The sequence below is a fragment of the Cebus imitator genome, unplaced genomic scaffold (assembly GCF_001604975.1).
Source record: "Cebus imitator isolate Cc_AM_T3 unplaced genomic scaffold, Cebus_imitator-1.0 Scaffold193, whole genome shotgun sequence".
Taxonomy (NCBI): Eukaryota; Metazoa; Chordata; class Mammalia; order Primates; family Cebidae; genus Cebus; species Cebus imitator.
Genome location: NW_016107508.1, coordinates 2,033,839 through 2,045,456, shown reverse-complemented (window position 1 = coordinate 2,045,456; position 11,618 = coordinate 2,033,839). Strand labels below are relative to the sequence as shown.

At 54.5% G+C, this 11,618-nt stretch overlaps 1 protein-coding gene across 2 annotated transcripts in view; it reads right to left on the bottom strand.

The window, feature by feature from the left end:
* Nucleotides 1-353: 353 nt before the first annotated feature.
* The window catches only part of LOC108316839 (ras and Rab interactor 3), a 133,706-nt gene continuing 122,441 nt past the window's right edge, over nucleotides 354-11,618 (bottom strand). For both annotated transcript variants that reach the window (XM_017546972.2, XM_017546971.2), the window contains 2 exons: nucleotides 4,186-4,349; nucleotides 354-1,426 (listed from right to left, as the gene is read on the bottom strand). In XM_017546972.2, coding sequence (XP_017402461.1) covers nucleotides 1,094-1,426; nucleotides 4,186-4,349 — 497 coding nt within the window. In that variant the 3' untranslated portion in view covers nucleotides 354-1,093. The remainder of the gene's footprint in view (nucleotides 1,427-4,185; nucleotides 4,350-11,618) is intronic.

Sequence of the window (11,618 nt, the reverse complement as noted above, 5' to 3'; positions counted from 1 at the left end):
AAACAAAACAAACAAAAACAAAAAACAAAACAAAAAACGAGGAGGATGTATAGGAGACAGAAGGTGACGAGGCAAAGACTACAGGGAATGGAATCCCTGCGAGAGGTGACAGACGGTTCTGATCCTGAGCTGGGGATGATGGGAATCAAGGATGGTCGGAGGCAGAAGACCACCGGGCTTAGGGGCAGACAGGGGCCAGGGTCCCAAGGGTGCTCAGAGTATGCAACAGGCTCTGGCAGAGGACAGGATCCCCATGGCAAAGGGGTTTTCTGAAGCCACCTGGGAAGGGGGTGAGGCTGTGAATGGGTGGCTGGCTGTGCAGAGCTCCAGCGCCTTCGGGAAAGGAGATGCCATTTTCAAAAGGGCTTTTATTAAATTCTCCCCACACGATGGCTCCTGCAATCGGCCACGGCTCCGGGGCGTGCTGCAGGGAAAGGCCCTGTCAGTTTTCCCTGAGGCGGGGCTGGGCTTGTCCGTGGGTCCCTGGAGCTGGTCTTGCTTGGCGCTCCGGCATGTGTCTGGCGACTTCCGACGGGGCGCAGAACGACCAGGTCTGGGGGCGCTGGGAGCTAAGGGCAGGCTCTGGGGCAGGGGTGAGGGTCTCAACACGCACCCTGCGGTACTCCTGAGATGCTGGGTCCACCCTGAGGGCACGGGGAGCAGCTGTGGCCGGCGCCGCTTCCTCGGCCAGTCCTGGGAAACTAAGCTCGGGCCCTTCCTTGCAAAGACCGAGGATGGCGTGGGCGTGGGGGGACTCAGGGGAAATGGCCGGAGGGGCTGCGTGTGAAGAGGGCGGGTTTGTTGGCGGCCGCGGCCCGGGGCGCCTCTCTCCTCTCTGAGCCTCGGTTTCCCTTTCCGTCTAATGAAGAACACGGCCTCTCAGTGTCTCAGTGCTATGACCCGCCCTCAGGGATGGCCTTGGCCGCGCGTCCTGACATTTTCACAACTGTCCTACGACGTTGGCCTGGGCACGTCGTGGAAAGCCCCGTGTCCCTGTGCTGCGTGGGCGTCGCTGTAGGGGGTGCGCGGCCAGAGGTGCGCCTGGGGGTGACGGGGGAGCGCCCCGCAGCCCCCGGCCCCGCCTGCGTCGCCCTCACAGGAAGTTGGGCTCCCGCACCACCAGGCAGGGCGGGCTCCCGCCACCGCCACCGCCGCCGCCGCCGCCGTCCAGGGGGCGGTAGACGAAGTGGAAGTCGCGCTTGGGCTCGCAGCGCAGCAGGTAACCCTTGATGCGGTGCGGCAGCGCGTCGTCCGCCAGCTGGAAGCAGCGCCCGTCCACCAGCACGAACAGCCGGTGCGCCTGCGGCCGCGCCACCGCGAACTTCTCCGCGCACTGCGCGCACAACGCCTGGGCCGGGGTGTCCGCCCGCGACGCCAGCGTTCGCGCCTGCTGCTCAGGCTCCAGGTACGACACGCAGATGAAGTCCTGCGGAGACACGCGGGGCCTGCGGTCACGGCGGGGCCCTGTCTCCCCAGGCGGCCTCGGCCGGGCCCCCAGCCCTCTCCCTGCCCAGGCCCCTCCCTGGATGGACAGCGGGTGACGGGCGCCCAGCGGGCGGGGAGTCCGGCACCTGCGCCATACCTGGCTGTGCTGTGAGCCTGCGGGGGACCCGCCCCCCCTTCCCTGCCTCGCCTCCCAGCTGGGCAGACAGTTCTGGGGATGAATTAAGGGGCGTCTCGGAGACCCTGCAATGAGGTGCGCCCCCTGGCTGCCGGTCCACAGGCTTCCCACCGTTCGTTCGTTCATTCATTCATTCATTCATTCATTCCCTCCCTCCCTCCTTCCAGGTAATTCCCCGGCAACCCAGGCGCAATGCTGGGCACGGAGGGCAGCACAGATAACGGAGGTGCGAGCCGGCCCGGGCATCCCACAGTGCGGGCGGGCTTTAAGGGCCCCGGGTCTCGGAGGAGCTGCGCGGGGCCTTTGAAGCAGGCAGGGCGCAATCGGGTGGGTAGGGCCCAGCCTGAGCCGGGCGGGCAGGGGGCAGGGCGAGGCGACGCCTGCGGCTGGGGCTGGGTAGTCGCAGCACCCGCAGGGCGCTCGCCTGCCGTCCTCCACCCTTAGGGCCCCCACCCCACACCTGCGGGCTTTGAATCCGCTCCCACTGCCTGTGTGGCCTTGGTTCCTCGAGCCTTGGCTGTGAAATGGGGACAGCGACCGCCTCCCAGGAGTGGGTGAGCAGACGCGGGAAGCTCCAGCGCGGAGTGGCCTCCGCCTCCCCCGGGCTCTGGGCTGCAGGAAGTGACGCTGCGTGCGGGGCTGCCCCCTCGTGGCTCGCTTGGGAACAGCAGGCCTGCGCCGGGAGCGGCTGAAGATCCCGGCTTGGTGGAGAACCTGATGGCCACTGCTGGCGAGGGCTTAGGAGGGGCAGGGATCCTGTCAAGAGCTTCATGGGCACCACCCATTTCTTTCAGGACGGGAAAAGCCCGGCCCACTCCCTCTTAGTGGCTGCCTTAGGGCTCCCTGTCCTCCATTAGGCCTCCCAGGGTCCTATCCACCTGCTGGTGACTGTCCAGCTCTGGGCTTTCCTCCCCAGGGAAGGATGTCCACCCCTCAAGGCATGGGGTGCAGAGGAGGCACTGGGAGGGGGCAGAGGGTGGTGCCCTTCCCAGATCCCAGATGTGGTGCTGAGGGGGACCCCTCCCAAGCTTCCATCTCCCCAACAGCGGGTGGTCAATTTCACCCATGCTCTGCCTGGCTCAGCATCAGGAACTCCTAGGGTGGAGTCAGGAAGTACGGGCCCAGGCCAGGCATGGACCAAGAGTGTCCATGTCCCACAGTCCATGGGGGGGCAGTGTGTTGGGAGGGGATGGGAGCTGCTGGTGGCTCACACTGGCTGGGGAGAGCTGACTGCACACACTTCATTCCAGTTCCACATTCAGTGATGCCAAGTTGAAATTGGCCATGGAGTATTCACACCATGGAAGTGGACAGATGCTAAAATCAGAGCTTTTGTTTTTTCCCCAGAGAGTCAGTTATTAAATTGATTAGCCATAGTCAGCCTGTGTGGACAGGAAAACTGAGTCCCAGAGTGGGGCAGGGATTGCTGAGTACAGCAGGCTTGTACAGGGCCAGGTCCAGAGCTCAAGCCTCCTGCCTCCCAGGCCTGTGCTCTGCTTATTACAGATGTACCATCTTGAAAGCCAGGAGTGGGGCTCAGGACTGGTGTGCTCTGGGTGTCAGGGGAGTGAGTCTGCATAGCTGCTTCCAGCTCTGGATATGCCCAGCTCAGTGGTCCAACTCCTTCCTTTTTTCATTTTCATACACCCAGTCCCACTCTGTCCCAGGCCCTGGGCTTGGGGTCCCTGAGCCATGTGAACCATGGGCTGTGCCTTCCCAGAGGTGACAGCTTCATATTCAGAGGATGATAGGACGTGATATGTGCTGTAAAGGGGGAGGCTGCCGGAAGCCCAGAGGAGGGCACCCCACCAAGCCTGTGGGAAGAGCGTGTGTGTGTGTGTGTATCAGGGAAGGCTTCTCAGAGGAGGGGCATTGGGGAAACTGAGTTGTCTCAAAGGATGGGCAGTGATGGCCAGTGAAGAAGGGGAGATTGGCCAGTGAGGGCAGAGGCTGAGAAGCCAGTGAACTGGGCTGGGCATGTTTGGGGACCTGGGGACACCCGGATTTGATGCAGCCTGGGGCTGGGTGGGGCAATGAAGTTGAGGAGGGGCAGGACTGGTTTGAATATTGAGTCTGTATAGAGAGAGGTGTGGGGAGGGGTGGGCTGCCGGGCTGCTGGGGAGTACGGAGACCCTTGGCAGCTGCTACATTTGTCCAGTGACTAAGGGATGGGGCTGTAGATCAGACTGTGGGCTACTTAAAGGCAGGGACTGGGACAAAAAGTCCACATCTCCAGCCCTGGCAGGGTGCTGGGCCATAGGAGGCGCTAAGGAATGATGGGCACACGTGTCTCATTCCTCCCGCAGCCTTCCTGCCTGCCCAGCGAGAACACCAATGCCTGCTGATACGTTTCTAGGCACACCCAAGTCCTGGACACACAGTGGCAGCAGGGGTTGGGGGCCCTTCCTTTGGTGTGGGGAGCCTCACTGCTCCCTAAGGCAGGGCTGGGCGGCTGGAGCAGCCAGGCGATGTCACGGCTTCTGAGCCAGTGGGCAGCAGGGATGGTGTCTGGGACAAGGTCCCACCGGGCCCCTCCCACTCCCGGTCCCAGCTGTCACTGTCACCTGCACGGAGGAGCGGGAGGCCCGGGCCTTGTTGAGCGTGCGCCGGCGCTCCCAGCGGTGGATGGAGTCCTGCACCTCCATGCTCAGCTGCCGGGTCACCGTGATCTTGTCGTAGTTCTTGATGTGCTCCAGGGCCCCGTAGGTGGTGGTCAGGTAGTAGGAACCTGCGTGGACAAGGGTGTGGAACCCGAGGTAGGACCGCCTCCGCCCACCAGAGACAAGGAGCTTGGCCTGCCCCACCCACCTCCTCCAAGCCCCGCCCACCACCGCTGCCAGCGGCACACCTGCAATGCGTCACCTGCTTCAACAGCTGAGCTCCACCCACGCCACCATCCAGCCTCCGCAAGTTTCCTAGACTCCAGCCCTGAGCTGCCTGGGCCCTGCTCAAAACTTTTCATTGGCTCCCCTTGGGGATGGAACTCTTGCTTATTTTAAAAATGATTTTCAAAACATTTACAAATTTAAAGGATACACAAGAAACAGAAATGGGAATACCTTCAGTGTGGGGAAAGGGGTGGGCGGGAGACAGAGTGGGCAGGAGACGTCTCACTGTGTGTCACATATAGATGGGCTCTCAGTTACAACGATTTGTTCCACTTAACGCTTTTTGACTTCATGATGGTGTGAAAGCGATATGCATCCAGTAGAAACCACACTTCCAGGACCCACACAACCATCCTGTTTTTTACTTTCAGTACAGTATTCAATAAATTACATAAGATATTCAACACTTTATTATAAAATAAGCTTTGCATGATTTTTTTTTTTTTTTTTGAGACTAGGTCTGGCTCTGTTGCTCTGTTTCCTGGGCTGGAGTGCCGTGGTGAGATCTCAGCTCACTGCAACCTCTGCCTCCCAGGTTCAAGTGATTCTCCTGCCTCAGCATCCTGAGTGCCTGGGATTACAGGCACATGCCACCATGCCCAGCTAATTTTTGTATTTTTAGTAAAGACAGGGTTTCATCATGATGGCCAGGCTGGTCCTGAATGCCTGACCTCAGGTGATCTGCCTGCCTCTGCCTCCCAAAGTGCTGGGATTACAGGCATGAGCCACCATGCTCCACCTGTGTGAATGATTTTTGACACACACACAATAGGCTTTTTGATGATTTTGCCCAACTGTAGGCTAATGTAACTGTTCTGAGAACGTTTAAGGTAGGCTAGGCTAGGCTAAGCTATGATGTTCAGTAGGTTAGGTAAATTCAGTGCATTTCAACTTAAGATATTTTCAATTTACGATGGCTTTATTAGGATACAAACTCATTATAAATTAAGGAACTTTGACATGCTTTAGAATTTTGAGCCATGTGAATGTATTATCTATTCTAAAAATAATTTTTAAAAAGATGGAGAGGAAATTTTAATTATGGTTATACTATTACATGTAATTTTTAAAGATTGTAAATAAGTATAAAATTTGAATCATTCATTTATCCATTTCTTAAGTTAATTCACACATAGCTCACTGCAGCCTCCAACTCCTGGGCTCAAGTGATTGCGGGCTAATTTTTAAATTTTCTGTAGAGAAGGGGTCTTGCTATGTTGCCCAGGCTGGTTTTAAACTTCTGGCCTCAGGTGATCCTCCTGCCTTGGCTTCACACATATTCTTAATACATAGTGTTTCCTAAAGTAATTTAAGCTTTGAGATTCTTCAGACTGCAAAATTTTCATAAAGTTTTAAGATAAAAGGCACTATTTTACACGATGCTTACAAGTTCATTCTCTTGAGCTTGTTTGGGACTTTGGTTAAAGGTTTGAGAAATACTAACTTTGTTAAGCCCCCTCATTTTAGAGCGAGAAAACTGAGTCCCAGAGAGGGAAGGTGACTTGGCCAAGGTCATAGAGAGATCAAGGGCCCCGAGGAGGGGGAGGGGACCCTGGACATCCTGCTCTCTCTGGTCTCCAGTGCTGCCCACCCTCCATGATGCTTCCTTGGGCTTTCCCCACACTGGAGAGCCCTTTCTGCCCAGCCTTTCCAGGGCCAGGATGATGATTTTTTTCTTTTAGATGGAATTTTGCTCTTGTTGCCCAGGCTGGAGTGCAATGGCACGATCCCGCCTCACCACAACCTCCGCCTCCATCAAGCGATTCTCCTGCCTCAACCTCCTGAGTAGCTGGGATTACAGGCGTGTACCAGCATGCTTGGCTAACTTTTTGTATTTTTAGTAGAAATGGGGTTTCACCATGTTGGTCGGGTTGGTCTCAAACTCCTAATCTCAAGTGATCCACCCGCCTTGGCCTCCCAAAGTGCTGGGATTACAGGTGTGAGCCACCGTGCCTGGCTAGGATGATGATTTTTTTGACATGAGACAGATTCTACTAGTGTCCCACTCAAATCATGTCCACCCCTTCTACCTAACTGAACTGTGCTTTTATTTGGGGGAAGGAACATCAACTGAAATGCTCACTTCCCAGACTCCCTTGCAGCTTGTAGAGGCAGGAGACTCTGCTGTGGCCCCTTAGATGTAAGTGGAAGACTGGGTGGGGCTTCCAGGAGAGCCTTTGAAAGAGGCAGACTTAGTGGATGTATCCCTTTGGGTTTTTGCCTGTCCCCCTTCCTTCTGCCTGGAACCCAGAGGCATTACTGGGGGCACTGCAGCTGTCTTCCGATCAGAGGTGACAGGCACAAAGCCAAAGCCCACAAGCTAAGGAAAAATGGAAACAGCTGGGCCCATGGTTCCCTGGATACAAACGGCCATCCTTACCAGGTGCTTAGCCTGGACTTCTTGATGCAAGAGACAACTTCCTTGCTCTGATTTAAACCACTATTAGTTACTTTTGTGGGTTACATGGAGCCCAAAGCATTCCTAACTGTTGTACTGGGTGAAGCTGACCCACACATCTCTACCAGTTCTACAGCCAATATAGGACAAGTTCACACCCTGGTCCAGTAGGTGGCAGGGCGTGGGGGTGGGGGTAAGATAAAAGGGTTTATGGCCACGGGATCACCCACCCTTTCATAGCAGTGTAGGAAAGAGATGGCCGGGTGTGGTAGCTCATGCCTGTAATCTCAGCACTTTGGGAGGCTGAGGTGGGCAGATCACTGCCTACACAATGAAACCCCACCTCTACCAAAAATACAAAAGTTAGCTGGGCGAGGTGGTGTGCCTGTAATCCCAGCTACTCTGGAGGCAGACACAGGATAATTGCTTGAACCTGGGAGGTGGAGGTTGCGGTGAGACAAGATTGCACTACTGAACTCCAGCCTGAAGTGAGATTCCATCTCAAAATAAATAAATACATAAATAAGATAATGAAAAATAAAAGAGAGACATTTTTGGAAAAAACTAAATGTAAAGCTACCATGGAGCTTGGCGTGGTGTCCCTAATGAGAGAAGAACCACTGAGCCACTTATGTATCTCCCTTTTGAGTTGTTTAAAGCCCCACCAGGCCAGAAAGCCGGCTCTGGTGCCCCTGCCCTTGCTGCCCCGACTCTACATCCTCTACCTGGCATCTCTCGTCCTGTTTCCTGTCTGGCTTATGTCTCCCTGGCTGGCAATGGAAGAGGTGAGTGCAGTGTGCTGTCCGTCAACCTTCAGTTTTGGAGTCAGAGAGCAGAGTCTAGGTCTCTGCCCCGTAGCAGCTGGCCCTGTAATCTTAGGCGAGCTAATGTCCTCTCTATGCCTCAGTTTCCTCATCTGCAAATGCCATAAAGCTGTGAGAAGGGAAGGAGTATGTGTAAAGTCGAGGGCTTCGGAGTATGTGAATAACGCATGGTGGCTATGAGGCCTCAGGGAGGTGCTCTGGGGCATCTCACAGCCCTGCAGCGGCACTCCTGCCTGCTCCAGCCCAGCTTCTTCCTGGGGCCTCCCTCTCTGCCAACTTCCCTCTTGGACTTGCGGCCATGAAATGTCTGCCAGGACCACTAGGTGGCAGGCGGCCCCACCGTGAGTTTTGGAGCAGGGTGCTCTCCCTGGAGCGAAGGGAAAAACCCACTGCCCCTTGAAAGATACCAGCTGGGCATGGCCAGCTGTCAGGCAGACTAAGAGGGGGGGGCGCTGGGAACACAAGAGATAGGCTAGGAAGGGGGTGGGGGCCCCAGCAAGCTGGCACTCAGGCCCTCCCTTGCACAAGTCCCTGATCTCTCCTGCCCCACATGCCTACTGTAAGGAAAGTGGGACCCCGTGGCTCATCCTGTGCTAAACTGCAGCATGTGGAACAGGCTGAGAGAATCTGAAGGTCCCCAGCTGCACAGAATCTGACTGGAAGGCTTTCTGTTGAACAGAGAATGGCTTGCTCACCTGAACTATGAAACACAGAAAGGCAGGGCCCAGCTCCATCCCTCATCCTGCCTCATGTGCTAAGGTCTGAATGTTTAGGTCCCCCTACCCCCAAATCCTATTTTGAAATCCTAACCTCCAATGTGATGGTGTTAGGAGGTGTTAGGGGGCCTTTGGGAGGTCATTAGGTCATGAGGGTGGAGCCCTCATAAATGGGATTAGTGCCCTTATAAAAGAAGTACCAGCCAGGTGAGGTGGCTTGCATTGTAATCCAAGCACTTTGGGAGGCTGAGGCAGGCAGATCACTTGAGGTCAGGAGTTCAAGACCAACCTGGCCAACATGGTGAAACCCCATCTCTACTAAAGATACAAAAATTAGCCAGGTGTGGTGGCACAGGCCTGTAATCCCAGCTACTTCAGAGACCAAGAATTGCTTAAACCTAGGAGGTGGAGGTTGCAGTGAGCCAAGATCACATCATTGCACTCTAGGCTGTGTGACAGACCGGGACGCTATCTCAAAAAAAAAAAAAAAAAAAAAAAAAAAAAAAAAAAAAAAAAAAAAAAAAAAAAAAAAAAAAGAACAAAAAAAAAAAAAAAAAAAAAAAAAAAAAAAAAAAAAAGTACCAGAGAGCTGCGTTGTCCCTTCCAGCATGTGAAGATACAACAAGAACCCACCATCTATGAACCAGAATGTGGGGTTCTCACCAGACACTGAGTCTGCTGGTGCCCTGATCTCAGACTTCCCAGCCTCCAGAACTGTGAGAAATAATTCCCATGATTCTAAAACCATCCAGTTTATAGTATTTTGTTAAGCATCCCTAACAAACTAACACCCAGCTACCTCTGTAGAATACTAGAGTGTCCAGACAGTGTGAAAACTGCCACTCTAGCCCAGTGTCTTCACTTTTCCAAGACAGAGAGGGTAGGTGCCTTGCCCAGGGTGTGCAGCCAGTCGGAGGCAGAACAGGGTCCCAAATCCAGCCTCCAAAGTGCTCTTTTCACTCCACTTTGTGTTAGTTCTCTTAGGTTCTAGCAACTTAAGTTCCCAGGATTCTGGGGATTCTGGGAACCCCCACCTCCCACCCTAAGCATCTCTGAGCTCTGTGGGGCCTCAGTCCCCCTCCTCACCTGTACTGCAGAGGTTGAGGCGATCAGGTACCTCTGCACCACCACCCCACTAAGCCAGAAGGGCTAAGCCGGGGAAACTCAGAGACACCACCTCACCCCTGCCCCTCTGCCCTGGGGCCCAGATCCACCAAGATGAAGGTTCCAAGTTGTTGAAAGGTGGAAGCCCCTGTGCTAGCTGGAGAGCCTTAAGATCATCTTGGTGCCAGAGGCAAACACCTTCGAGGCAGGCTGTCCTAGGTGCTGTGACCTCCCATACCCTGCCTATTGAAGTAGGGCAGAGAGAGGTGCAGGGAGGAACCCATGCCACTCACCCCACCTGCTGGTGTGCACTGTGTGGTGTGGGTTTGTCCTCCGGCCCTTGGAGCTGCCATGGGCAAGGTCTGATACTGCTGTGGTCAGACAGGGCTGCCAGCAGTGTGCCCTCTGCCCTCCCTATGGTGCCAGAGGTGGGGTGGGGGGCTCTGCCCCAAGTCTGATAAAAGGGCTGGATGCAGGGCATTCAGGCAGCCTTGGTCAGGATCTAGGAACTTTTTAAGACCTTTATGAACTTTTTTTGTACTTTGGTTTGTCCCCCAAATACTTAAAGTAGCCCAGAACTGACATGCTCTCCGGCCTCAAGAACTTCTTTCTCACCCAAATCCCCTAGGCTGGGAACAGGAAGAAGGATCCCAGGAGGCCATGGCGGGATTGGGGTGGGGGGTGGCAAATCCATAGGAGAGGGCTGCTGGCCCAAGGATGTCCCTGCCCTTTTCCTGCTCAGCCACTATGCCTGTGGTTCCTCTGTGTGCATGCTGAGAGCTTCCCTTCCTTGGGGAGACCAAGGAAGAAGGCCCATGAAGGCCCAAGGAGGTAGAAGTCCCAAAATATGGGGTGCAGAATAAGGCATTCATTCACACAAGGCTATCAGCCTTGTCTTGTCCTACACCACGGCCCATGTGTCTGGCATGGATGAATGGGTGGGTGGATGAGTGGAGGGGTAGATAGGTAAGTGGATGGGTAGATGAATAGATGATGGACAAGAGGGTGGGTGATTGGGTAGGTGGGTGGATGGGTAGATGAATATGTGGATGGGTGGGTGAGTGAATATGTGGAAGGGTGGGTGGTTAGGTATATGGGTGGATGTGTGAAAGTGGATGTGTGGGTGGCTGAATATGTGGATGGGCAGGTGGGTGGATAGATGAGTAGATGGATGGATGGTGTGGATGGATGGATGGGTGGATGGTTAGGTGGATGGATGGATGGGTGGGTGAGTGGATGGGTAGATGGTTATGTGGATGGCTGGGTAAATATGTGATTGAGTGGGTGGATGGGTGGATAAGTGGGTGGATGGGTGGGTGGGTGGATGGATGGATAAATGGATGGATGAGTAAGTGGATGGGTAATTGGATGGATGGGTGGGTGGATGGATGGATGGGTAAATAGGTAGATGGATATGTGGGTGGGTGGATGAATATGTGGATGGTTGAGTAAATATGTAGATGAGTGGGTGGGTGGATGAGTAGATGGATGGACAGTGGATGAATGGGTGGGTGACTGGGTAGGTAAGTGGATAGGTAGATGAATATGTGAATGGGTGTATGAATATGTAGATGGGTGGGTGAATATCTGGATGGGTGGATGGGTAGGTAGATATGTGGATGGGTGGATAAATAAGTGGGTGGATGGGTGAATATGTGGATGGGCAGATGGGTGGATAGATGAGTGGATGGATGGGTAGGTGGTTAGGTGGATGAGTGGATGCATGGATGGATGGGTGGGTGGATAGGTAGATGTTTATGTGGATTGCTGAGTGAATATGTGGATAGGTGGGTGGATGGGTGGATAAGTGGGTAGATGGGTGGGTGGGTGGATGGATGGATAAATGGATGGATGAGTAAGTGGATGGGTGAATGGATGGATGGGTGGGTGAGTGGATGGGTAGATGGTTATGTGGATGGCTGGGTGGATGGGTAGATGAGTGGGTGGGTGGATGGATGGATGGATGAAAGGGTATGTGGTTAGGTGGATGAGTGGATAGATGGGTGGGCGGATAGGTAGATGGTTATGTGGATGGCTGGGTGAATATGTGGATGGATGCATGGATGG